At 43.4% G+C, this 27,128-nt stretch overlaps 1 protein-coding gene across 4 annotated transcripts in view; it reads right to left on the reverse strand.

The window, feature by feature from the left end:
- TTC28 (tetratricopeptide repeat domain 28) overlaps positions 1–27,128 on the reverse strand; it is an 876,415-nt gene that overhangs the window by 91,512 nt on the left and 757,775 nt on the right. For all 4 annotated transcript variants that reach the window (XM_004461701.5, XM_004461702.5, XM_012526449.4 and 1 more), the window contains 6 exons: positions 15,792–17,133; positions 13,966–14,489; positions 7,549–7,658; positions 5,583–5,712; positions 3,410–3,628; positions 1,367–1,532 (listed from right to left, as the gene is read on the reverse strand). In XM_004461701.5, coding sequence (XP_004461758.2) covers positions 1,367–1,532; positions 3,410–3,628; positions 5,583–5,712; positions 7,549–7,658; positions 13,966–14,489; positions 15,792–17,133 — 2,491 coding nt within the window. The remainder of the gene's footprint in view (positions 1–1,366; positions 1,533–3,409; positions 3,629–5,582; positions 5,713–7,548; positions 7,659–13,965; positions 14,490–15,791; positions 17,134–27,128) is intronic.

Genomic DNA, 27,128 nt, shown 5'->3' on the forward strand with positions numbered 1-27,128 from the left:
GCCTTGCATACCCCTGTTCTAATCAGTTTTATGGTGATTTATCATTTAAATCTCACCAGCACTATTACTTCCCAGTGCTTGGGGGAGACCCTACTGTCAGCCCCCTGGGTTTGACAACAGCAGTTATAAGAGCAATAAGACAAGAATGTGGGCATGTGGCGAAAGCCTGTTCATACTTCATAAAAACAGAAGCTAGAGATGACATTCTTACACGCTTTGGCTATTTTCTCAAAATGTGATATTAATTTTGATAATTAAAAGCAGAGCAAACACTGGCCTGGTTGTCTGGGTGAGATCTAGATTCTTTTGATCCTGGCTGTGCCGTAACTTGGCTGTCAGCACATTACTTTTCGTGCTGGATTCTGTTCGGTGAAGGGGTTGGACTAGATGAGCACTGCAGCCCCCTGCAGTCTTGACATCACATGGTCCAGCGATTACTTTTCTCTGAAGAACTCCTCCCCAATTTCACAACAACTGCAAAGACCATTCCAGCTGCTGGCAATGACTACCATACACTCAATATGGGCTAAGCATCATTTGAGAAATCTTAGAGATACCTCAGGATTTTCATGGTGACAAATGATTTCATTCAAGAGACCAGCAGATATTCTTGGGAACTGATACTGCAGGGAGCTTCAAGTTAAGAGAGCAGGTTCTCTGACAAATAGATCTTCCTGATGGTTGTTAATCACTGCAGGAGCACTGAGGTGCCAGGGAAATTGGGTTATCCTCCAGTTCTAAGACACTCTCATCTTTTAATTTTCCCCAGAAGTAGGATATCTATGTAAATTATCTTCTATATATAAAATAATCATCATAATAAAATAATAGACCTTCTATAAGTATATAACTTTTGTAAAAAAGCAGTTCCCTTCTTTCTTCTTGATATTTGGGACTTTAATGTCCTTCATCTTAGCCTCTCAACACACAGATCCATGTACATATCTTGTCACTGGTGCTAAACTACTCTCTCAAACATGTTCAGCTGTGGTATAAACAAACTTACTATGAATCTGTTTATAATCTCCCAAAACTCAACCTTAATTTGCTGGTATGTGAAATTCAAACTCCTATTTATGCTTAAACAGTCTATGAACCCTCCTTAGAGAGTAGTTATCTCTGATGAGGCCTCTCCCTGTCTAAGGGAAATCAACAAAAAAGAATAAAGACAGCAAAGGGGTTGGGACTCTGGGGAGGGACACATACCTGTTTCTGCCACAGGAACTGTGAATAGACTGGGTATAAAAGCACGAATGCCAAAATATTTCTTTCCATTAGCTCATATAGGATGGTTGTAAAAAAAAAAAAAACCAAAAAACTTTGAAATTGTATCTGGAGGTGAGCCTGGGAACTTTTTACTACCTACCTTGAGTAGTAAGACTCCACGCCCAGGGCCTCCCGGACACTGGTGATGTGCTGCTCTAGGGCTGAGCTGGTTGCTGTCGGGAGGGCTGCACTGCTGCCAGCCTGGAAGTCACTGGAGTTTTCTACTGTGTTATCACCCAGGTAATGCTCATGAAACTTCAGAATCCCTGAGCCAAGACAAGCATAGCCAACATTATACATGGTTGTGGGGGAGAGAAGTAGAGAGTAGGGGACAGAGATGCCAGTGCTATATTTCTTTGACAAGCATGCCATCTTCCAAATCATGTGAAGAAATCCAAAATACAAGGTCTCAAGAGGGCTTTTAGGAAGTTCAAGACATAGCTTTTGCTTTTGATGATACATTCAGAAGCTCCTAGAATTATGACTACTTCATATGTATTTCAAAAGAGATGCTTCTCAGAAGCACCAACTATGGAAGGTCTCCCCTCAGGAATACTGCATGAATATGCCAAGGTACATTCTCTGTAGAAACTGAAATCCTGAACATTAGCCAAGGGAAAATTGTGTAACTCAAAGGCCTTTCATTTGACAAAGGCAAATCAAAATAAATACATGGTTTCAAGGCCAGATAAAACATTTTAAACAATTTTTAAAAATCAGACTAACTAGTCAATAGTCATTAATGTATTAAAAGAGTGAAAAATGATGGCAGAATGAAACTTAGGCAATTCACAGTGGTTTTCTGGCAATAAACATAGGACATATTCTCAAATGGTAATGAAGTGTGTCAGCCCTGGAAAATTCTGGTCTTCTCTGATTGGACCAGAGCTCCAGTGAAAGCTTCAGAGCCTCATTAGGAGCAAAGAGGAAGGGAAAGAGAAACAATAGGAGCCTCATTATACATGGCTCATTATTATGGGGATCTGGATACGCCACCTGTCAAATCATGTCCCCCAACTGTAACAACCAGAGAGAGAAAAAGGTGGATACCCCCCAGTCATCAACCTTGTCCTCATGGTGTTAGTGCCAAGTCTGAGAACTGTGATACACAGGGACTCTACTGTGGCAGATATTGGCCAAGTCACCATGAAAATCAAATCACAATTTCAAACCTTTGGCATTAAAAGGTAGGAGGGTAAGAATGTTCTTTGTGAGAAAGCCTATAAAGAATATGAAATTAAGGGGGGAAAGATGATAAAATATAATGCACAGAATATATAGGCTTCAGTGCTCAGACCCTAAGATGCATCTGGAAGCTGTCTTCCAGCCTTTTTTTTTTTCTAAATCAAAGGGACAGATGCATAATCAAGAAAATCTTGTCAAATCTCTCTGGCAATTGAATTTTTGAAATTGGCTTACAGATATTCAAGGAGCCCATTCTTCAAGATTCCCAATTATAGGATCCACTTCCCCACTCAATAAACTCTAATTGGATCTGGTGTGTTTCCAACATGGTAAAGACATCAGCATTTTATTATGCAAAAAATAAGGCCATAACAGCTAATTAGTGGTTCTGTATTTAGTGAAACTATTACAGTCTGAACATTTAAGGTGGATTTAATCAAAGGGGATTTTTACTTCTGAAACATTTACAACAGAACTGGTTAAAAATGGGTTCTGTTAGACTCAGAAATTTCAAGCATTAGACTTCATTTAAATACTGTGGTAGAGTTGCCATTATCATTTTAGTCTCTTTAGCTTTACCATGACAAAGGGTCACAATTATTAAATCATATCCAGAAAGAACTCATTAGGACTCACAGTCATCACTTTATCAGCTAATGAACAACAGTTGCCTACAAATAGGGCTGCTAGTGAAATTAATCCTCCTGCTCTGGTCTTCCTTGATAAATGCTTCCACATTCACTGGCAAGGAGCAGGGGTTTCTGTGGAGAATGAGAGAGCTGGGCTGTCTTGTTAACTGAACACCCCACTCTGGAATATCCACCAGGGCTGAGGTTCTGCCGAAGCCCAACATCAGCACCTTAGCTTGAGCTACCAAGATGCACCTCTTCTACCTCTACTCATTGGATTTCAGGATCCAGTGTCATGATGGCCCCGCTGCTGCAGAAATAGCTCTTACCTGCCCCAGGAGCCAGCAGCCAGCTATACAGGTAGCCAGCAGCCAGGGAGTAGTATAGCACTAGCCCCCTCTGGCCATTAACCAGCTCTAGGATCTGATCCACCGTGACCGGGGAGTAGGGATCAGAGTCCTGTTGTCCTGTCTGTCGTTCCACCAGAAGGTCAGCAAATGCCCTCGTCCGTCCTCTTTCCGCCACAGCCAGGGCCTCATCGTGATGGCCTAGGAGACACAGGGGCAGGCTGAGGAGTGTGCGTGCTCACAGAGGGCCATGAGGGCCAGAGATGCTGACAGAACCTCATGGCTTCTGCCCTCTAAGAGGCGCAGGGTCTCAGTCACACTGTTTCAAATTCTACTTCCAGTCTCAGGTGATGAGTACAGCATCCACTCTTGGAAAACCCCATGTTTTAGACTCAGTGTTACTGATTCCACGCCACCTTCCGTTTGTCTTGCGGCCAGCACTGTGGGAAAGCCGACTCTGTTCACAGCGCTTGTCCTAAGCCCTGCCTGTTCTCTGATCCACATCCAGGGTTGCTCCCTGACCCCCTAGCATCTGACACCTCATACCCCATTCACTTCACTCTCTGGACCTGATGCTTTGCATCACTCCTCTGGTTGCTCTCTCACTTCGCTGCCCAACTTGGATTCTGCCTTGGCATTGGGAGATGAAATCTACACGACATGCCTCCTGGCCATCTTTCTAGTCTCTCCTCAATGCAGCCCCTCTAGGCATCACATTGTCCCAAATTAATCCTTTGTGCCTGCACACATACTTTTCCCTCAACTGGGGATGCCCTTCCCCCTTCACTGACTGGCAAACTTTCCTCAGCCTTTCAATCCAACTTCAATCCCACTGCCTCTAAGAAACTCCCGACTGTAATCTAGTTTAGAAGCTAAAGTATAGTATGAAAATAGAAAAAGCCTAAAAGGATATACTATTAAAGTGAGGATTGTTTGTAAGTGCTGAAGGAAATTCAATGCAGAGGACTGGATCAGTTTGCCTGCATCACAAAGAGGCACTAAAGAGAGGTGCAAAGAGAGAGCTAAAGAGGTGCGAAGAGAAAGAGAGCAGAAGCAAGAGACCAGATGCTGCCGCTCCAAACAACACTTCAAGGGTACCCTGCTTCCTATAGCTCCAGTATTAGCAGAAAGTGGGGATTTACATGCGGGTATGCAAATATCTTCTTTTACACTATTAAGTTATTAACCAGAACAGCAGGGACAATTTCTGTGCACGTTGGAAAATCAGCCCCAAAGTGCTAGACAGACTTAACACTGTGATTATAATAGATAGTAAATTATAATCTCAGGCCATGAGCATATTTAATAGACACATTTTTCAAGGGGAAGCTTGAGTATTCACATACAAACAGCAAGGGGCAGGCTATTGAAAAGGCCTGGGCCTCCAACTTGGAAGGCATTGTTGATTCCAATAAGCACCTCCACAACCCAGATTCTGGGTCAAAGAAGAGTCTGGAGAGATGGACAGGCCAGGGAAAAGGCAGAGGACAGGGCAGCTGAAGGACGGGGGAGCTGGAAGGGGCCACTGCTGCAGTTAAGGCTCTGTGGAGGGAAGACACATGCACAGCAGTGCGAGGGCACGTATGCAGAGCCACCATCCCACAGGTGGGGAAACCATCACTGCTGGCCACAGCCTGAGGGCAGGCCCCTTAGTAGATGCATTTACTAGACTGCAAAAGCAAGAGAGGTGTAGCTGAGGACTAGAGAAGAGGCCAGGGGTCTCCTCAGCCTTTGCCCCAGTCACGAGGAACTGATGGTCTCTGCTCACTTCCCTCTCCCGCCTGGTTCTCTCTTGCCACTACCACCTGGGTCATGGCTCCCTCTCTCCAGGACACCTCTCTAGCTCCTGGATCTGACTGCTAAGCCACTTTGTTTCCACAGCACCTGAGTTCACTCGACCCATAAAGAGGACTTTTTGATTTACGTCTCTCGATAGTCTAAGAGCTTCCTAAGTTCAGGAACCTTGGCTTCAACTCCTCAGAGTCAGCACTCGGCACACAGTAGGCACTCTATAATTGTTGAACAAATAAATGAATGTTAAATGGCTGGATTGCGTTGTGGCTTCACTGTCTGTTGTAATAAATCCTGTTTACAAGGATCACAAAATGACTTAGATGTGCACACACACCCCAGGTGGAACCCTGGTGCCTCTCACCTAGGCTGACCAGCACCCGCTGCAAGGCCTGGTAGGATGACGTCTGCAGGTCGAAGAGGGAAAGCTTGTAGTCTGTGCTCAACTGTGCCTCATGTCGGATCGTTTCAAACAAGGCTGATGCCCTGTAGAGCTGCAGGTAAGGGACAAAATATCACCGTTTATAGACTAGGGACAGCTTTTTGTTCACATCTTGGTGCACAGCCTAAAGCAGGGGTTCTTAACCTTTTTTGTTCCACAGACCCCTTTGCCAGTCAGGTGAAAACCACAGACCCCTTACTGAGTCCACACTATACTGTGTATTATTCAATAAATATATCACACTTGCATTAATACATCCCCACAAGAATAATGTTGTTTTGAATTTCAATTCAAGCTCATGGACCCCTGGTTAAGAACTCCTGACCTAAAGATATTATTTTAAAGGCTTGAAATGAATCTTCCCTGTAAATTATAGTCTAAGTCATCAATTTTTGACAGATGGGGGGGATTAAAAGTCAGGGGCTGCAGACTTATGGACTGAAAGATATATTTCAGGGAAAAAAAATCAGCTATTAGTCCAACCAAGTGCCAAATTTTGATTAAAACAAAAAGCCTCTCCTTTTATCATCAAGAGACCATATCTACCATCCCCACACCTCACTGTGCTGAAGGATTAGAGCGGGAACAAGTGTGGAGGGAAAGGAGTGGCTGGAAGCCATCTTCTGAGGAGGAAGGCTCAGCAGTTGCAGGCAGGTCAGGGCTGTGGAGCCCTTCACAGACCACAGGAAGTCAGGTCTTCCTGGGAAAGCTCTACAGGGAGCCTTGGCCACCCTAGAAACAGCACCCCACACCCACTAACTCAGACTAACACCCTCGGGACTGGAGGTTTGACCTTCCTAATGGAGACACTGCCCCGCTGCTCTAATGCATTTCTCTGGCAGTGAGCCCATAAGACTTTCTGACTCTGATACTTATTTTCTGGAAACATACCATCAAATCTTAAGTTTATGCAAATTAAAAAAAAATAGAATCCTAAGACTAGGAGACTTGGACTAGGAGAGAGAAACGTATTCCTAGCTCTGCCACTAATTTACTCTGTGACTTTTGGCATGACTTAGGGCCTCAGTTTCTGCCTCTTTAAAAAAGGGATTGTTATTCTACTTCAACAGGGTTATTTTGAGGACTAAATTCAATGAATGAATGGGAAAATCCTAAATCACCATAGAAACACAAGTTTTTATTTTACAACTAGGAAATTAGAGGATTAATTCTTCAAATTATCTTTATTGGGTTAGCAAGTACAATAAATTACTATAACATTCTAGGATGTTCTGGAACAAATTCAGTCACATTATGTCCTAAGTTCTTGTGGGCACTTCTAGGTAGCAACTTGATTAACTTATCCTTGTTTCTCCTTTACCAGCACAGCATCCTTCAAAGTACTCACAAACTGGCTAAACGAATGAGTGTATGACATGAGATGTAGCTGCCTCACAATTCCTCCACCTTAACAAAGGTAGCCCACAACTAGATATCTTTCTCATCTTCAGAACTAGCATAATGGACTTCAACTATTTGTACATAAGCAGAAAAATGGACTTATTTACTGTGAGACAGAGAGCAAGCGAGAAAGTATATATTGATTTAACTAGATGCTTACAAAGACATTAAATGCAATAATTACAAATTATTGGATTACTTTTGTCATGAAATGTATAAAATTTCATATTAAGGTTTAATAAGGAACAGTGGCACATAATAAAAGAATTCCAAAGAAATTACTGAGAAATCTATTATATAAGTGAGCAAGAATCTTTACTAATGGTGCAATACTTCTGGGACGGTACAGGATGAAAATCCAGCATGTAAGCCCAAAGGTAGATGGAGGTCAGCACCCCGGGAAAATGTCATAACTACCACGATAGTAATCCCAAATTCTTCCTTGCTTCTGGAAACAAAATGCAGTTGGGTCAGGGGTTTTGCTCACCTGGTGTTGGGCCTCCTCCAGGTTTCCACTAGCCCAAAGGGAGAGGCCGAGACCATGACGGATTTTAGCCTCATCTTCTCTTCGGCCCAGTTGCTCAGCTAACCTTAAACCTGAAACCAGACAGAGAAATTTTAAGGAAACACAAAAGACACACAATTCTACTCTGCCAAGGAGCCTAAGAGGGTAATTCTGCTTCAGGTATATATAAAGAATGTTAACAACAGAGTTAGACAGAATTCAAGACAAGAGCTTAATCAGCCAAGGAAGAGTAAGCAATCTTTTCAAATTTTGTATTGGAAGCAACCTTTCCAGGACACTCCAAGGTGCCCCAGCAGAAGCTCAAGCAATGGTTATCAGCTAGAGACAGGTTTGCAGGGCAGGCAGAAACACTGAAACAAATGGAACCTAACTTTGCCACCTCTCAGATGTGAAATCCTTAGCTTTGCAAGTGAAAACTCCCGCCTATAAATTGATCTAACCTGGTTCTTTGGCTGGCAATATCTTTTCCTGACAGTTCCATAGTCAAGTGCATAAGCTGAGATAATACTTTCTTCCTATTACACGTGCACAGCAGCCAATGGCATTGATGGGAGACACAAATGATGCCCCCCAGAAAGCAAAATACGTCGTTTGACCCAGCCTTCTGTTATTGATGCTACTGACACATTTTGTGTCCAATCTGTTTTCCTTTAAGCTTGAGACATTGATGTGCCCTCAGCAGGATGTCAAGACAAGTGCAGTCAAAAGCCTTCAATGAGCCTTGAATGAAACTGTTCTCATTCTAATGGCCTTCAAATAGACACCTGCAGTTTGGGTCACTTACCCACAGCAAGCATTGGACACCAGCAACCACTGGGGTTTTGTGGGAGCCAAATCTGCAGGCATCCATTTTTTGTCTTGGCCCCTCAGCAGTCTCAGCATCAGTCCCTCCCACCCCACCCCCCACGAACTTTCTCTCTGTATATAGGACTTAAAATGTGCAGAAAGACAGCATGTATGCTCCCACACTACAATTGAACAGACAAAGGTCTACTAATCTAATTCATGGTGGATAGACCCTGCCTCTGAGCATGCTGGGCCTGTGCAATTTCAGACTTCAGACAGGAACTGAGGCATTTGAGAGGCTAATAAAAGTGACACCCAGGTTGAAGTTAAATATACATGGCTCAGAAATAGAGACAGCATTTTACTTTTAAATCATGTCATTGAGTAATAAAACTAATACTTGAAAATTTTCCACATTTTAAAAACCTCCCTTTAAAAGGAACACAGATGAAAGAAGATGGTTCTTAGGTGAAAACCAGGAGGATCCTGGATGCTTTAATCCCCGACAAGCTAACTACACTAATTCTTCAAAATGGGTGTCTCTGCTAAGGCTGGGTGTTGAGTTCTAAGTACAACTCTTCGAGGTAACCCCCTCTTAGGAAGTACATTCTGTAAAAGCAGAGACTTTCTTTTTTTTGCCACTGTATCTCCAGCAGCCAGGACACACCCTGGTGAGGGGTTCAGCAATAAAGAGTTAAAAGCACTCTGGGAGGGAAGCGGACTTGACCCAATGGATAGGGCGTCCACCTACCACATGGGAAATCCATGGTTCAAACCCCGGGCCTCCTTGACCCGTGTAGAGCTGGCCCGCGCGCAGTGCTGATGCGCGCAAGAAGTGCCGTGCCACGCAGGGATGTCCCCTGCGTAAGGCAGCCCCACGCGCAAGGAGTGCACCCCGTAAGGAGAGCTGCCCAGTGCGAAAGGAAGTGCAGGCTGCCCAAGAATGGCACTGCACACATGGAGAGCTGACACAACAAGATGATACAACAAAAAGAAACATAGATTCCCGGTGCCACTGAAAAGGACAGAAGTGGTCACAGAAGAACATACAGCGAATGGACTCAGAGAGCAGACAACTGGGGGGAGGGGGAGGAGAGGGGGAAAGGAGAGAGAAAGAAATAAAAAATAAATCTTAAAAAAAAAAGCACTCTGAGGGGAGTGGATGTGGCTCAAGTGGTTGAGCACCTGCCTCCCACATGGGAGGTCCAGGTTTGGTTCCCAGTGCCTCCTGAGAAAACAAAAACAAACAACAGGCAAAACAAATGAAAAAACCAACTCAGGGAAGCTCATGTGGCTTAGTGGTTGAGTGCTGGCTTCCAACACACAAGGTCCCACGTTCAATCCCTGGTATCTTAAAAAAAAAAAAAAAGCCCTTTGGCCAGGCATGGCATCTGTTCTGCCCCAGCTTCTATCTGCTTCTGCCTCTTAGGAATCTGATCCACCCATTTAGCTATCCCAGAGCCTGGTTTGTCAGCAACCAGTTCCTAATCCCAGGTAACTAAACTGTTCCAGGCGTTCTTTCTTCATTTGACAAAAGAGACAAAGCTGAACAACCCTGTGGTTTTAACCAAGGGTGTCCATGCCTTATTCACAGAGCTTATTCAGAAGAGTCACAGAACTTATTCAGAAGAGTCAGACCAGGCCCCACCCATGAGTCTGCTGGGGTGATGCTGAGAAGCACCATCTGAAAGCCAGGGGAGCTGGTACACTGGACTGGTTTCTGATGGAACAGTTTCCTCACTGCAGATGGCTGCAGAGCTGACTCACAGCACTCACAAAGGACCTTTCAGGGGTTCTGCACCTGGGCCAGTTCCGGCTCAAAGCTCAGGGTGTGGCCTGTGAGGAAAGGTATCTGCTGCATGTTCTCTTGTGGAGCACATTCACATAACAGACACCTTGGAGGTAGTGATGTGGGCTATGGGTGGGAGGCTCTTTGTCTCTTCAGAGATAATCTAAACTATCTGTGACTTGTGGGTGTGGGATGATGAAAGGCTGCAGTCCTGCCCTTGGGGAGCAGGAAACAGTTTAACAATGCAAGATCTATAAACTTTAAGTATTCAGGGGAAATGCAAACCAAATATGCTAAAGGCTTATCTAGAATGTCTGGAGTCCATGCTAAAAGCTTACCTAAGATGTGGAAGATATATATGCTAATTGAAGCCTATTGAGAACTGAAACAAAGGGACCATTTGGCCTTTCCTCTTGGTATAAAAGACATTTGAAAATCTTGTTCGGGGCTCGGGATTCAAACTGAAAGCTCCCGAGTCCGGCTGGCCGTCAATAAACCATTTTTCCTTCTCAAAATCATTCCTGAGTCCTGGCCTCTCTATACACAAATACTTGAGCCTCTCTCAAATTCTACAACAATAGTACAAATAAGTTTTAGATCTCTGCAAGACTTAAAAGAAAAAGAAAACAAAAAAAAACTGGAGAGTGGAACAGGTATAGCTCAGTGGTTGAGCATGTGCTGTGCATGTAAGAGGTTGTAGGTTCAATCCCTGGTACCTCCTAAAACACACACACACGCACACATACAAAACCCAAAACTAATGAGTTTTCCATAAATACAGAATTACATTACAATGTCCCAAGCAAAGAAGTTGCTTCATGGAAAACAGTATTTCAGGAACTACAAACTAACATAGCTGAAAGATTGTCATATGTTAAGTGTGAATTTAATAGTTTTTGCAAATTCAACCAACAGACTGTTGGAATCTTACCACAGTTAAGTTTCAGGAAAACAAAGGCCAGCACTCATATTTAATGCATCGAGGCAGAGCATAGCCTGCTTAGAGTGGGAGCCAAATGAGGTCTGGGAAGTGGCTTCCAGCCTCTCAGAAACATGTCGGCCTGCAGGCCAGAGCAATCCCCGGTCTATGCAAAGAATAGTGAACCATCCAGCTCCTCACCCATTCATCACTCTGCTTCCTGCTTCCCTCGTTCCCTCCCTTTCCACCAGGGGCTCAGGAATAACAGAGAATACAATGGCCCAACCCTTCCCTGTTCTTGAGAGGTTAGAAACTACTGCAGGCAGGGTTTTGAATGGCTTTGGGTTCAGTGCAACTGGCTGAGCCTCACCTCCACTGACCAACTGATGGTCATGATCAAATCACTGTACTTCTCTGAGCCTCAGTTGACTTTGCTGTACAATGGGAATAAAAGATAAACTCTCAAAGTTATTGAGAATTAAAACATTAAATAAACTATATATGCAAAGTTACATGGAAACTGTAAATGAGAAGTCTTGGCTGAAATCAGCAGCCATTTCCTTTTACTGGTGAACCGAGAAGCATCAGATCTGCCCTTCTTCCCTTCCAGTGTGGAACCAATGTGCCTGTGTGAGAGGAAGTGTTTGCAAGAGTAAAAAGTCCCATCCCTGTGTGAGAGGTGGAGGGTAAACAAAAGAAGTGTAGATAAAAGGGGAGCTGCGAAGAGGTAGGAAGACAGGACCATGTCGAAGAGCCCTGGGCTGGTGGCTCCGCAGTGGCTCCACATCTTCCTCGGCACCCCTGGCTGCTACCGCGGCACCCCTGGCTGCTACCGCTCAGGTGCTGCAGGCACAACCCGAGAAACCGCAGCACTACACCTATGTTAGATACTAAAGAAGTCTTCCCCACAATCCATATGCATCTGCTTTGATGGTTTCTATCAACCTACAAAGACTGTCTTATTGGTGAGGGCAGCTGGACAACTCTGAGAGCAACTGAGAGAAATCCATCTTGGTCACACTCTGTAAAGGAGCTCCTTCCCTGGAAATAGCACACCAGATAAGTGCACAAAAGCAAGATACCCTCGTGGACCTTGTTCCCGCTTTCAACACCCTGATGCCTGAAGTGTGTAGAAGTTTGACAACAGTATCAAGACCTGATGAGGAGGAGAAGATGAAAAGGAGTCCAGCAACTTAAAAATCTCATAGCATTCTCTTTGAGGTTGTTGCAGAATTTGAGAGAGGTTCAATTATTTGCGTATAGAGAGGCCAGGACTCAGGAATGATTTTGAGAAGGAAAAATGGGCTTGGGAGCTTTCTGTTTCAATCCCCAGCTGGGAACAAGACTTTCAAATTTCTTTTATACAGAGAGGAAAGTTTAAATGGTCCCTTTGTTTCAGTTCTCAATAGGCTTGAATTAGCATATATATCTTCCACATCTTAGGTAAGCTTTTAGCATGGACCTCATACATTCTAGATAAGCTTTTAGCATATTTGGTTTGCATTTCCCCTAAATACTTAAAGTTTATAGACCTTGCATTGTTAAACTGTTTCCTGGGACTGGAGTCAGTTGCCATTGTCACCTAGGGCAGGACTGCAGCCTCTTACCGTCTCACACCCACAAATCAGACAGCTTAGGTTATCTCTGAAGAGACAAAAGAGCCTCCCACCCAGAGCCCACATCAAGGTGACCTTTTTCCTGTTGGTGGCTCAATTTATTTAGGACATAAAGAAGATTCTGAGGCCTGTGACAGTATCATCATGTCGTATCTGAGGTTTTTGGAATGTTTCCTCCCTTTCCTTATTCTTCATATCCCAGTTTGCTTTTCATGTTCATAAATTGACTTATTTGTTTCCTATTAGTATTTAAAACACCATATGGCCACCGTAAGTTATAACAAAATGACTATTTTAAGGAGGAGGTTGAAGGCCCGTGTTTCCATCTTGTGATGAAATTTTGGCCTAGGCACAGAACTACCCCCACTGAAGGGAGGTCGTCATGTTCAGGGACCAAGAGGTTGGTGACAACCTTTGGCATGGTGTTTTATGACTTTCAGTAGTAGTTTTTAAGCTTTTATTAATTTTGGTAAAAATACTACTGTATCTTCTTAATGTCACTTTCATTGCTAAGAGGGGTAGGCATTTGGTAGCCTGCCACTTTAGAATTTGTTTGAATCAAACCTAATCAAATACAACATAAACCAGAAAAACAAAACAAAACAAAACAAAACAAAACAAAAAAACAAAAGAAGTGTAAACACAGAGGTTGTAGGGATTTCTGCTTTGGGAGGGGGGCATTTTCAAAGAGTTGCCTGCACTCAGATAATAGCATGGGACTTGACGATGGAGGAGAGTTTCTAGGTCTGAAAGAAACCAGACTGTCGTGGCACCAGCCCAAGTACAGTGGGCAATATACGCTGGAAAAGAAGCTTGGTCTAATGCTCGAGTGACCCTTAGATTGATACTTCTGGATTAGATCCCATAAGCCATATTAGAATTGACACCATTTAGATATTTTCTAAATGGACAACAGGGTTTGAAGCAGATGGGTATTTTCCTATGATTGATCTGTCTTGTTTAAGAATGTATTGTTTACCCAGTAGAGGGCCCTGAAAAGCAAGGAGGGGTATTAGCAACTTGGGCAGCATTAGACATTGCTGAGAATAAAACCACCTGGATTCAGAGAGCTGAGTAAGTGATTCTAGACAACAAATACCTGAGTAATACCATGGGCTGCCTGGTGGTTTTGGAGTTGAGCTGACAATGTGGTCTCTGAGGTCCTCAGCCTACACAGAGGCCACTTAAACTGTCTATACTTACTTCTGAGTGGACTCTGAACTTGATCGTGGGTAGAATAAGGAACCTCAATAGGCTTTTTCACCTACCTTCCTGTAAGTACATGACTGCCTGGGAATAGTTCTGCAAGGCATGATGGGTCCTTCCGAGGCTACTATACGACACTGTTTTAGCCACCAAGTCGTTCATCTGTGCAGCAATGCTTAAATGCTGTTCTTGATAGACCACAGCCCTCTCAAAGGTTCCTAGAGATTCATAGGTCAGGCCCAGGTTCCCATAGGCTCGGCCTTGACACGTGGGGTTGTTGGTTTCCTCTGCGATCTGCAGATCGAGCTGGTGGTATTGGAGGGCTGTGTCATACTCCCCCATCTGCTGGTAAACGCCCCCCAGGCCACAGGCTGCATCACTCTCTAGGACTCGGTCTTTCATCTCTCTAGCAATGTTCAGCTGGCGTTCAAGGCAGGAAATGGCTTGTTCGTAATTCCCTAATTGGCTGTGCAGACTTCCCAGTTCTCCGTAGGCCTGGGCTTTATTGAAGGCCTCCCCGAGTTCATGGGCAACCACGAGCCTCTTTTCAAAGCACACAAGGGCTTGCTGCAAGCTCCCCATCGCCCTGTAGGGATGTAGACAGAAAAGCAATGATATTATTTTGTGCAGGTGCAGACATGTGAAAGCCCCTGAGAAAATGAAAAGCATTTGTCACTGTCACTTACTATAGAAGCTCTTAACTCCTCTTCTAGCTAAAATCTATCATGTGCCCTTAGAGTGAGATGCAGGAGAATTTCATAATCTGGAAAGCAATTCAAAAGTCATCCCTTAGTGACCTTCCCAAGAGCTTGTGATTCAATGGGATATACACCCCAGAGGAAACATAAAATATATTAATAGGCACAATGATCGCAAGTGGACTGTTTGGTTCTTCAAGCCTCCCAATTTCCACTACCGCTTAGACTATTTTTTTGAAATTACTTTACAATGACTATAAATCTTTCACCCTGAGCTTCTCAGAGCACTCTGTGGGTGATGATTTAGTTTGACCTTTGCCCTTGCTCCACTCCAGGAGCCCTAATCCCCTTTCTGTCTGGAGAGGTTGTATATTCTGCAGACACACAGAGGTAGACATAGACACCACTTGGGTTCCCCACAGGATCAGGGGAAAAGCATCACCTTGGCTAACAGTGTGTCCTTTTGTGCTAAGAGATGACATGGTAAGAGTGGGAAGAACATGGGTTTTAGCCACAGACCAAACCAGTTGTGTGGGGCACGTGACTTACATCCCCTGAGCCTCGGTTTCTGGATGATAATAAATCCTACATCCCATAGCAGATGATTGTGGATATAGAGTAATCCAGGATTGCTATAAATATTAAGTGAGATTTCTGCATGAGGTGCCTGGCATGATGCACAGTACATAACACATGCTCCTTCACTCCCCCATTATCAGAAGGCTTTTCCTAAAAATCATACAATGGGGTTCAAGTAATCGATGGGCACAAATGTCATTTTAAGAAACATCATCTATTCATATTATGTGGAAAGCATTCAGAAAATTCAGTTAAATTGATTCATTTGCCTTTCCCATGCCCTGATCTCTTTTATCTTGCCCATTATGATGCAGTCAAAAAGGCATGGCCTTTGGAATCACAAAGTCCTGGATTTGACCTTCAGCTGTCCCTTTCCAGTTGTGTAATCTGGGGCATGAACCCAACCTCTCTGGGTCTCAGTTTCCCCCTCCATAACACACACAGGTAATCATACCACCCAAGTAATTCTCAGAATTGTTGGAAGAATCAAATGAGATGATGTCTATGAAAGTCACAAAGACATTAAGTCACAAAGACATTAAGTTGCCATTACCAACACAACTGCTCTTTCTGCAGGTTTATCAACCACATTTGTCTTCTGTCATTTTTACCTGTGTCCGTTTCCTAGGCCCCGGTAAGCCTTGGCTTGGTCTTGCATGCGATTCAGACTTTGGGCAACAGATAAATACTGCTCATAGTGTTTAATGGCTTCTTCAAAGTCACCCAGGGCCTCATAGCAATCCCCCAAATTGCCGTAGGCCCTGCCCCTGTCCAGCACAGACTCATTTCCATTGAGCTGCTGCAGCATGGCCAGCTGCTGCTCAAAGTAGCCGATGGCTTCTTCCATCACGTTCATGTTCATCTTTGTGATGCCCATGTTGCCATAGACCTGGGCTTCTAGACTTGGATCTTTCAGCTTCTGCCCTAGATCCAGCTGTTCTTCGTAACACTTGAATGCCATTGTGTATTTCCCCAGGGCCATGTAGACAGCAGCCAGATGCCCATGAGCTCGGCACTCCCCCGGCAAGTCACTCAGCTCCTGATAAACCTCCAGTTCCTGTGTGTGGTAACCCAAGGCCTTGTCATACTTCTGGATCATACGGTATGCGGTGCCCAGGGCTGCATATGCACTGGCCTCCAGTCTCCTGTCACTTGCGTGGTGGGCTAAGCCCAGCTGCTGCTCATAGAATTTGATTGCACCATTGATATCTTTTTTACAGATGAATATATCACCCAGGTTCCCTAGGGCTCGAAATTTAGCCTGGGAATTATTCAGGGACTGGGCTAGGGACAGGAGGTACTTCTGACACTCTTCAGCTTTACTGAAATTCAGCAAAGCCTTGAATGCCAGGCCCAAGTTGCAGTAGGCTTTCGCTTGGCTCAATTTGTCGTGAAGGTCTTTGGCCAGAGCCAGGTCCTGCTCGTAGTACTTCACTGCCTCCTGGTAATTTCCAAGGCAGTAATGGGCATAGCCGAGATTGTGGCAGACCTTCCCTTCTCCTTCCATGTCCTGAAGGTCAGGGGTGAGCCGGAGATACTGCTCATAATAGGGGGCAGCCTGGATATACTCTCCCCGAGAGCAGTGGAAGTTACCCAGGTTGCTGAGAGCCCGGGCCTCGCTCTGGATGTCCCTCAGCTCCCGGGCGATGTTCAGGTGGTTCTGATAGTGCTGCAGGGCCCGGTCATGGGCTCCCAGGGCTTGGTAGGCCACCGCCAGGTTCCCGTGAGTGGAGGCCTGCGAGGCGCGGTCGTTCACTTCCATGGAGATCTGCAGCTCCTGCCGGTGGTACTTGACGGCTTGGTCATACATGCCCAGGGCGTTGTAGGCATTGCCCATATTCCCATAGGCACGGCCCTGGGCAGCATAATCACTCAGCTCCTGGGCGATGCACAGGTGGGTCTTGTGGAGCTTCAGTGCAGTGTCATAGTCACCTTTCATCTGGTGTATTATCCCTGCAGAGAAAGGAAGAGAACAATAAAGGTTGGAATAGCTGTTTAGCAGTTTGGAAAAAATGTAATTTGCAACTCGATTTATGCTAAAATACAATCCAGATGAATTCAAGAATTTAAAATAGCAGAAGGTAGAATTAAATATTTATCAGCTCTCCAAAGGAAAGATAGCTTTTTAAGCTTTGAAGCAACCAAAAAAAACAATGACAGGTTTGATCACAAAAATAAAAATTTTTGTACTACAAATACCTAAAATTTACAGGCAAACCCAACACTGGGCAATATGTGAAACACACATGAAAAAGTTCAATAGTTATTGCATATAAAGAGTTCACTGTTTTTAATTTAAAAATATCAAGGCCTCAATTTCTAGAAACAGGCAAAGAACTATAAGTATAAGCAGACGACTCACATCCAAGGAAACATGAAAAGTAAATATTGGGGAAAATGCTAATCTCTTTTAATAATCAAAGAAATGCAAAATAAAGCAACTCTGAAGTACCATTTTACTTTGACTAAATTAGCAAACAAAAAATTTAAACAAGAACTTATACTGATGAGGTTTCACTGTAATCAGTAAATACATCAACTGGAACAACCTAGGGAGAAGCAAAATGGCAAGAACCACAAAAATGGCCATACTCTGACCCTGCAGTCCTACCCAGGGCAAGGTATCCTAGGGAAATCATTCAACAAGCATGAAAGCTACACGCACAGCAATCTGCTCTGCAGCATCATGGGTGAATAGAAAATCAGAAACATCTTAGATGCCAGACACAGGGGATAGTACAAGTACATTTTGGTATATCAACTCAATAGAGGATTATGTAGTCATTAAAAATGTAATTACAAAGTCTATGCAGAAAAATGGAAAAAATGTTCTTACAATAATGTTAACTGGAAAAAGCAGGAACCAATACTGCACACTCCCTGTGACAACTATGAAAATAAATGTATGCACATGTATAAGACCTTGAGGGGATTATGTGAAAATAAAAACAGTTGCCTTGTTAGGTGAGGATTCAGGTGATTCTTAGTTTTGTTCTCAAATTTTTTTAAAATTCTGCTATACTACTTTCACAATCAATGATCATAGCACTTCAAATGATCCTCATAAACTATGCTATAGCTGCTAAACTAGGCTTTCATTTTTACAACATGAAAATGAGATACATCATAAACATCATAATTATCAAGTAGTTCCAAATGAAAGATATCACAAAAGCAACTGGGGGGAGGAGGTAGCTGTAAGGAGAGCCTGACTCATCTCAGTTGGGGCTAGGGTGGAGGGTACTGAAAAAGGTGGAGGTAATCTAGTGTGCAGTTTCTCCTTGCTTTTGTTTTGAACAATACTTTTCCAAGCATTAATATGTGAGCTTCGCAGTGGTGAACAAAACCTGCAGAAGTACAAACACTCACAACACCAAGATGGGTTCTTGTTAAAATGTATGAACTGCAAAGAGACGCATCTGTATCTAGAAAGCTGTAAAAGTCCAGCCTCAGCAATTTGCTTAACTCTATGATACCCACTCATTCATTCACTCAAGCACTCGCCAAGCAGTAACTATTTTTTGTGTAGTAGGCTTTGGTGAGCAGCAGGGATGAAAAGAGAAAACCCGTTGGGTTTTAGGCGAGATAGCCGTGAAAGGAATCACACATGTAAGAAGTGCTAAAGTGGGAAGGAGGGGGAGGAAACCTGCCTGGCTGCTCTGCTGGTCCCAACGTCCTCGGCTGCCCCTCAGGAAGAGCTGCCTAGTTCCCGGGCCCAGTCATCTCTTTAACATGAACTACACTTAGGGTATTGGATAAATCCTTTAGCATCTCTAGGCTTTATTTCATTTTTCTATGAAATGAGGAAAATATTAAGCATGGTACCAATCTTGGTGGTGGGTAGGGCCAAATGAAATAATGTACGTGCACTGTATACTGAAAAGTGACATTCAAATATTATTTTCTGATATTACTATATATCTCCAGGAAATGGAATCCCTGATGTAGAGTGCTGGAGAAAATACAGCTCTTATTGGGACACAGAGACTGATTGACCATAAGCAAATAATTTATTTACTGAGAAGCTTTCCCAGTGGAGGGGGTCTGAAGAACAGACTTCAGTCTCCCCACCAGCATGGTGGGGGTCTGAAGAGAGACTTCAGCCCACTCCTGGAAGGGCGGGACTTGAATTTATACAGAACTTTCCTAGGTGGGGAAACGATAGTTAGTTGGAGGGGGGTTGAGGGTCTGAGTCAGGTAGTCGGAGGGGGCTGAGGGAGTCTATGGCTTCTTGGAATGCTGCAGAAGCAAATGTTTCTTTTGATCTGTAAGGTTTTCATGGGTTTGTAAATAGTGAAGGTTTCTGTCTCCATCTCCCTCTGATATGTAGGTAGAGGTAGTAAAGATTTCCATTTCCCTCTGATATGCAGATGGTGAAGATCTCTATCTCCCTTTACTCCTGTCTCTCTGGGGTTCCTTTGTTTAACCTGTGGGAAAGTGCCACACAGGGGACAGGGTTTACCTTTTTCCCAATGCATATCAGGGGAAACTGACACACAGCTTGTTAATTATTGCAAACCTCTAACCTCTAATAGAGGTTAAACTATTCTTCTGTAAACTTTTTTGCATGAGTAAAATATTTCATAATTTAAAATTAAGTTAATCACAGAACATTCACACAGTGGAATAATATGGTGCCAAATGGTGAAGTAGAGGCTTATTTAATGACAAGGGAAGAAATTTACAATATATTATTAAGGGAATATATGGTTACAAAATAACATTTTAATAAAAACATGAATAGGACAGGTATATACATATGCATTTACATTTATACATATATATAGCATAAAATTTATTTAAATGTTAACAGTAGTTATCTTTGGGTGATGGAACTGTAGGTTTTTTCCTTTTTTTAATATGTATTTTCATTTTTTTCCTATGATAAACACATAACCCTTGGTTTAAAAATTACTGAAAGTATTTTTAAACTCCGATACAATAAAGGAAGTAATATTACTGGGGAATGAGTCTGTCATATGCATTTTAAGAGTCAGCAGGGCAGATTAGAGTTTCTTGGAATTGTCTCAAGGTTAGAAACTCTAAGCTGCCCAAGATGAACTACCTAAGCATCACCTGTGGAACCTTCCTAATGGTGAAAAGTTATCAGTGACAGAGACATCTGAATTCTAAAGATCTGAATTTAACATCGGATAAGCTAGCTGGTCCTAAACTGCTTTGTATCTATAGCAAAAACATCTATCCACGTTTCAAATTTTCAGGTATCCTTAGAGGAAATTAATCATTTACTTCCTCCTGCCTCAGTTTTTTCATTTCCAAAGAAGAGGTCAGAATTTCTGTCTGGCCATGAGTCCACAGTTTTGAACAGATCCAGAGCTGGGGAGGGCAGCAGGAATCCTGCATCTCCCTCTGAGCACTTTCTCCCAAGGAGAAGTCTTTGCAATAATTTTTTTTCCCACAGCGTTTGGGTTTTATTGCAATATTTTAAGCCAATTTGATTACTTGTTGGTTGCTAAGATGATGATGAGAAGAGAAAAGCAGCAGCAGCATGAAAATTAGAGATTTTCCCTAAGAGAAGGGAATTAAAGAGAGCCTGTTTTCATGTGTGCCCCTATCACTGAAAACATAGGGGCCCTTGCTAAACCCACCCCATCCCCATCCACACCTCTAGGTACAGGAAACTGAGTAAGTATCTGGAAGGCACAGGAGAATGGAAATATCACAGGACTCAAAGTCTGAAGTCCAATTTTATAAGCCTGGTTCCCACCTCATTCAGCGGAGTGACTTTGAGACAGTCATTTAATGTCTCTGAGTCTTTCTTTATGTTTTTTAATTGAACTTTTTTTTAGGTGTTTTTGGTTTCTTTTTTAATAAGGTCAGTTCGTAATCATCTCAAAGAAATGGTGCGAGAAACGTCATAGTGCATACAGATAATACACTATGTAAACTATATCATGTTATAGTTACATGCATGATCAGTATTTAGAGGGTGATAAAAAGGAAAGGAATTCTGTTTCTCTTACTCTCTGTGGCCTTAAGAGCCTGGGCTAGTTAATAGGGAGCAGTTGGGATGATAATGGCTACCCAGGATTCATTGATTTGTGAAAGAAACTGCCTGCTGGTTATGGCAAGATGACCTGAACTCCTGCCAGCTTCTCCAACACATTCCCCTCTTCTCCCCCTCTGTCTCCTTGTCTTACACTTCCAAAGACCTATAAAGAATCACAGGAAGATTCTTAAAACAAAGACTTGGGTACACAAGAAGGGTAAAAGAAGATGAATCTGGCTGAAACGGGGAGGTTTTTTCCCATCTGCCCTGTGTGTCCGCTGCCCCCGCCACTGCCACTGTCAGCCTGGAAAATTCTGAACGGAATGTTACCCACTCTTGGCAGACTTTCTCTTTGTTGAGGCAACATAAAAGCGGCCCTGAGAGCTGCCAGCAGAGTGACTGCACATGCTGAGGAGATAATCTGTAGATCCTCCTTCCCTTTCGAGACCACAGCTTGATTTTCCAGGGCTGTCATTCAGATGAAGACTTACAGAGGGCCTGTCAGCAGGGGCACGCTAGGTGACAACGTGCTGCAGGGAGGGGAATTAAATGAAGATTAGTGGGGCAGAAGATCCTCACAAAGCCGAATTCTCACAAGGCAAGTAGAGAGAGGACACACAGTTATGAATTTATACATCACCACAGTAGGACTCCACCTTTGGGTCAGGAAGGTCACTGCCGTGGGAATAATGATACCTACTTCTAAGGGCTGGGAGGCCCAAATGAGATCATGCCTGAGAGGCCAGCACAGGTGTCTGGTACATAGTAAGTGCCCAATCCATTTTGCTTTATTTCTTAACCACTACCAGCAAAGTTCAAGGGAGGTGTGAACAGGAGTCAGTAACGAGCCTATCAGAAACATTTCCACTAAAATTAGAATGTTTGGCATTTTCTCAGTGAATTCTCCGCAAGTAGGGCCTCAGTGTACCTCCACAAACAATGGAAATGCTCTTCTCTTTTCTGGAAAATATTCTTCTCTTTTCTGGAAAATATTATAGTATTTATTAGCACTATTAAAAATATTATTAATATTATTATTAATAGTGCACTATTATTAATAGTGCACAGTCCAAAAGGGATTTTAAGAGTTCATCTCTTCTTTCCCTCTGCTTTTAAACAGGATGAGTTCTACTTCCTCCTGGCCAAATCACAAGCTATTCTCAGAAGAAACATAGGATTTGGGAACTGGGAGAAGCCCTCCAACAGGCTCACTTTATAAACGATACAGCCAAGATCCAGTGAGAGGAAGTGAGTTAGTAGCAGGGCTGAGGCAGGGATTCCTTGATCTATGTGTCTTCAGCTGCACTAGCCCATCTGCTTTATTACCAAGAGAAATGACGAAGAAATTGTGACTAGTCTTGATAGGTGTGATATGGGTCAGTAGTTATGAAAATTCTTACGTCTTAGAGATACACATGGAAGTACTTACTGATGAAATTACATGGTGTCTACAATTTGCTTTTAAAATACTCCAGCAGGGTAAGGGGAGGGGAATAAGCATGTGTGAGTGTTTTATGAAAACAGAGGAAACAAGGTTAAAAAAAAAGTTGATAATTATTAAGTGGGTATGTTTCTGTAGGGGTTCATTTTACTAATCGCTCTACCTTTGTGTGTGTATGAAAATGTCCATAATAGAAAGTTAAATTAAGTAATAAAGATATGCAGAGAGGTATGCACTGCAGATTCTTCTGTCACTCCTTTTAGAGTCAGGAAACTCTTCCTTGTAGCTAAGTTCTGATGTGGATATTTAAGTGCATTTTTCTGTCTTTGGGTACTTGGAGAAAAAAGTCAGCTGGCTGTCAGCCTCTATAGCTCCACCAGCTTCCATATCCTTTTCAAGGCTGGGAATGGGACATGTATAGACTGAAAACAATGCAGCACTTGGTTTATAGTCAAGGTATTTAGTTTTACATTTAATTTCAAATTATCTTAAAGGATAGTGAGATATTTATGTCTATCAAAGATGCAGATGGGAGGGGATGATAAAAACAGCTGAGAAAAACTGCTCCACAGAAACACCACTGTATACTCTTGACTATTCCTCCCAATCCTTCCCTGCACCTGCAGAAGCGGCCCCAGGTCCTCCCAGAGGGCCTATCATTCCAACCTTAGAACATCTTTAGGTTCCCTGGACCCTCTCATTCTCAAGTTTTCACATACAGTACTTCTATATTTTACTTAAAATATTGCAAAGCTTGGAATGGGGAGGAGAGGACAAACGTGTTTAGTAAACAGATGGCAAGAGTCAAAGGCATGAAAGCAAAGTCCTCTATGTGAGAAAAACAACCAATCAAATGCCTTACCTAATTCATTTTCAAGTTACTATTTATGTACCTGAAGACAAGCCTGCATTATTTTCGCCAGGAAAGGACAGCAGAGATATAGATATTTTTAAATGGAGATAATTCCAAAACTACTTATCATATGACTTCTGCTCCAAGGGTCTTCCCAAGGGGCAAACTATCCCCAAAAGCCCATCTCATTTATGCCTCAGAACAATCCTGTGATGTTGTAATTGTATTCTCTGAGACCCCGAAGGTTCAAGAACTTACTCAGGCTCACACAGCTCAAAGTGACAGGGTTGGCTCTGGAGCCTAGGTTTATCAAACTCAGGAGTCCATGTGTTCCTTAGTTGGAATGCCTTCAGTGAAAACTAGAAATGATTTTGTGCCCATTTCTTCTTTATTAAACATTAGTATACATTTGTGGCAAACCAACCTTGTGGTAGCTATATAAAGCAGATTGGTTATCTCTATCTGGAGAGTAGAGAAGTGTACATTAGACAATAGAAAATCCTAAGAGACTCAGAATGCACTAGAAGGGACCAATTAGAATCACCTGCGTAGGCATCGCCTCTGGAGAACTCTTGGGCCGTCATGTGTCTCTTCTTTGATCATTTATCTTAATTACATCTGTCTACTTTTTCTACCAAACCTACCAGACTCTTCCTATTTCTCCAAAGAATAATTGAAGTTACTAGCCTGTTATCTTCTTCTGCTTCAACAGCAATTTAGGATGCCTTCAGTGACATTGTGAATTCAGTGGCAATTCTGTCCCAGATCTCAATTGCCCTTCCCTTCTGTTTCTTTTTTTAAAAAAAGATTTATTTTCTCTCCCCTTTATTTATTTATTTATTTATTTCTCCCCCCCCCCCCCCGCCCCAGTTGTCTCTTCTCTGTGTCTATTTGCTGCGTCCTCTTTGTCCGCTTCTGTTGTTGTCAGCGGCACAGGAATTTGTGTTCCTTTTTGTTGCGTCATCTTGTTGTGTCAGCTCTCCATGTGTGCGGCACCATTCCTGGGCTGCACTTTCTTTCGTGCTGGGCAGCTCTCCTTACGGGGTGCACTCCTTGCGCATGGGGCTCCCCTATGCAGGGGACACCCCTACGTGGCACGGCACTCCCTGTGCGCATGGGCCAGCTCTACACCGGTCAAGGAGGCCCAGGGTTTGAACCGCAGACCTCCCATGTGGTAGATGGACGCCCTAACCACTGGGCCAAGTCCGCTTCCCTCCCTTCTGTTTCAATTCTGAGGAGTCCCCTGCTGACACTACCCCTCCCTTCCACACACTCTTCTGGAAACTACTTGTCTTTTTCACCAAACTTGGAGGAAGTAAAATGCAGTCAGCAGAGAAATAGAAATAATTAGCTAATTGCTATCCAGGGCCCTCAGGGCTCCCTTGAGGCTACCAGGTAGCAAAGGCAGTTCCACTGTAGTCCCCTCCTGTCACCAACAAAAAAGTCTGGGTCAAATGGAAGGCAACAAGAAGCCAGTCTGGAACCCAATGGAGCTATTTCACTATCTTCACACATGGCTCCACTTTCCTAATTCCTACAGATAAAGCCCAAGACAGCAGGTGAATAGCTCAGGAATTCCCTGGGCCTGTGCAGCTGTAAATCCTGAGGCAGTGGGAAAGATTAATGGTGCTATGAGGTAGAGGAAGTAATAATTAAAACTATTACACAGGAGGTGGCTGGAAAGGGGATCTCCAGTGATGGATGATGAGGCCGGAAGTGCTAGGCACAGGCCTCCCCAATGGCTCTCACCAGGCCACTGTGCGAGAACTTGGTGGGAAGCCCAGAGCAGAGTGAAAAATATCCTGGGCCTGCCTGGCCAAGCCCTGCCATTAGTCACTGTTTGGAAAAGGCAAAGTGTGCCTGGTTTTCATTCTGGATCACAATAAAAGGTGGGAGGCACTCTCATAAGTTAACAATGCAGAGAATGTTACAGGGGGTAGTTTCAATATGAAACAAACATTTCTTTTGTTCCAAGTGCCTGGGGTAGAATCACTGAAATGCTGAGATAGCCACTTCTGTTTCTCCCTTGAGCAGAGCCTCTAAAAGTTGGACAAGAGCCACCTCCCTGGAGCACCTTCTGGGGGTCCCTCCAGTGTGCACAGTAAAGTGTAGAACAAATAAAAATGCATTTACAGGCTTTCCACACCAGCTCCAACCCCAGTCATCCCTCTCCCTCCCTACATGATGAGGCAGTGAAGCAGCCCCACTCACCCTGCAGCTTCACACACATTGCCCTTTGCGCCTGTGCTTGACTTTTCTCATTTGGCTGGATTGCCTTTCTGTGGTCAACTTTCTAATGTCCCCTACTTTCTGGTTCAGATGTGTGGGAGACTGCATTTTCCTATCCCTAAGAATACAGGCATGCCAGGAGATTTGCTCTGCCCGGTGAAGGGTGAGTAGAAACTATGTGCAACGTTCCACATTCCCTTTCCCTGCCGCAAAGACTGTGGGAGATGTGTATTCTAGACAGAGCAGCTACAGGAAGATGGAGCCACAGCAGGCCTGGATTAATGAGTTGCCCCTGAGGGTTGCATGAAACTCTGGTGGGCTCTTATGAAAATATTACTTTGTTGCTTCAAGCCACTACGATTTAGTCCTTGTTGTTTGGCACCAGAACCTAGCACATCTTGATGGAGTACCACCCATAATCAACCTTCAGAGCCAAGGTCACAGCACTTGTTTTCAAACTCTGTCCTAGCAAACTCTGTGTGAGAGACGCCTATTACCAGAAGTTTAGTGAGGGATATTCAAGCTGTTTGATTTTTTAAAGATTTATTTTTATTTACTTCTCTCCCCTTCTCCCCCTTCCCCCACTGTCTGCTCTCTGTGTCCATTTGCTGTGGGTTCTTCTGTGTTCACTTGCATTTTCAGCAGCACCAGGAATCTGTGTCTCTTTTTGTTGCATCATCTTGTTGTGTCAGCTCTCCGTGTGTTCGGCGCCACTCCTGGGCAAGCCGTGCTTTTTTTGTGTGGGGTAGCTCTCCTTGCAGGGTGCACTCCTTGCATGTGGGGTTCCCCTAAGTGGGGGACACCCCTGTGTGGCACGGCATTCCTTGTGTGCATCAGCACTGCACATGGGCCAGCTTATCACATGGGTCAGGAGGCCATGGGTTTGAACTCTGGACCTCCTATATGGTAGGTGGACACTCTATCAGTTGAGCCAAATCCACTTCCTCAAGCCATCTTTGTCTCTGGATGCTCTAAATTCTAGCTCTGGATCAAGTGAAAGCACTAAAATCTGTAAACCCGAACTCAATTACTTTGGACCCACACAGAACACGCTTTGAACTGAGGTTTATCATCATGCCCTAGGGATTGGTTAGATTTGTTTTTTTAAATTAATAGACTTTAATTTTATAAATGGAAGAAAGTGTTTTATTCAAAAAGTATCAATTTTGATATTTCTTTTACTTCTATTTTTTAGAAAGAAGTGAAAAAAGTTTCAATCTTTCTTTCCCTGGCTCCTGTTCTTCCTCTCTGGATGCTCTTTCTCATTCTTGCTCTCTTTTTTTTTAACTTAAAAATTTTTTTTTTAATTTTTATTTTTTGAGGTACCAGGGCCAGGGATTGAACTCAGGAAGCCAGCATTCAACCACTGAACTATACCAACTCCCCTACTTTTTTTTTTTTTCTTTTTTAAAGAT

Source organism: Dasypus novemcinctus, chromosome 19 (assembly GCF_030445035.2).
Source record: "Dasypus novemcinctus isolate mDasNov1 chromosome 19, mDasNov1.1.hap2, whole genome shotgun sequence".
NCBI lineage: Eukaryota > Metazoa > Chordata > Mammalia > Cingulata > Dasypodidae > Dasypus > Dasypus novemcinctus.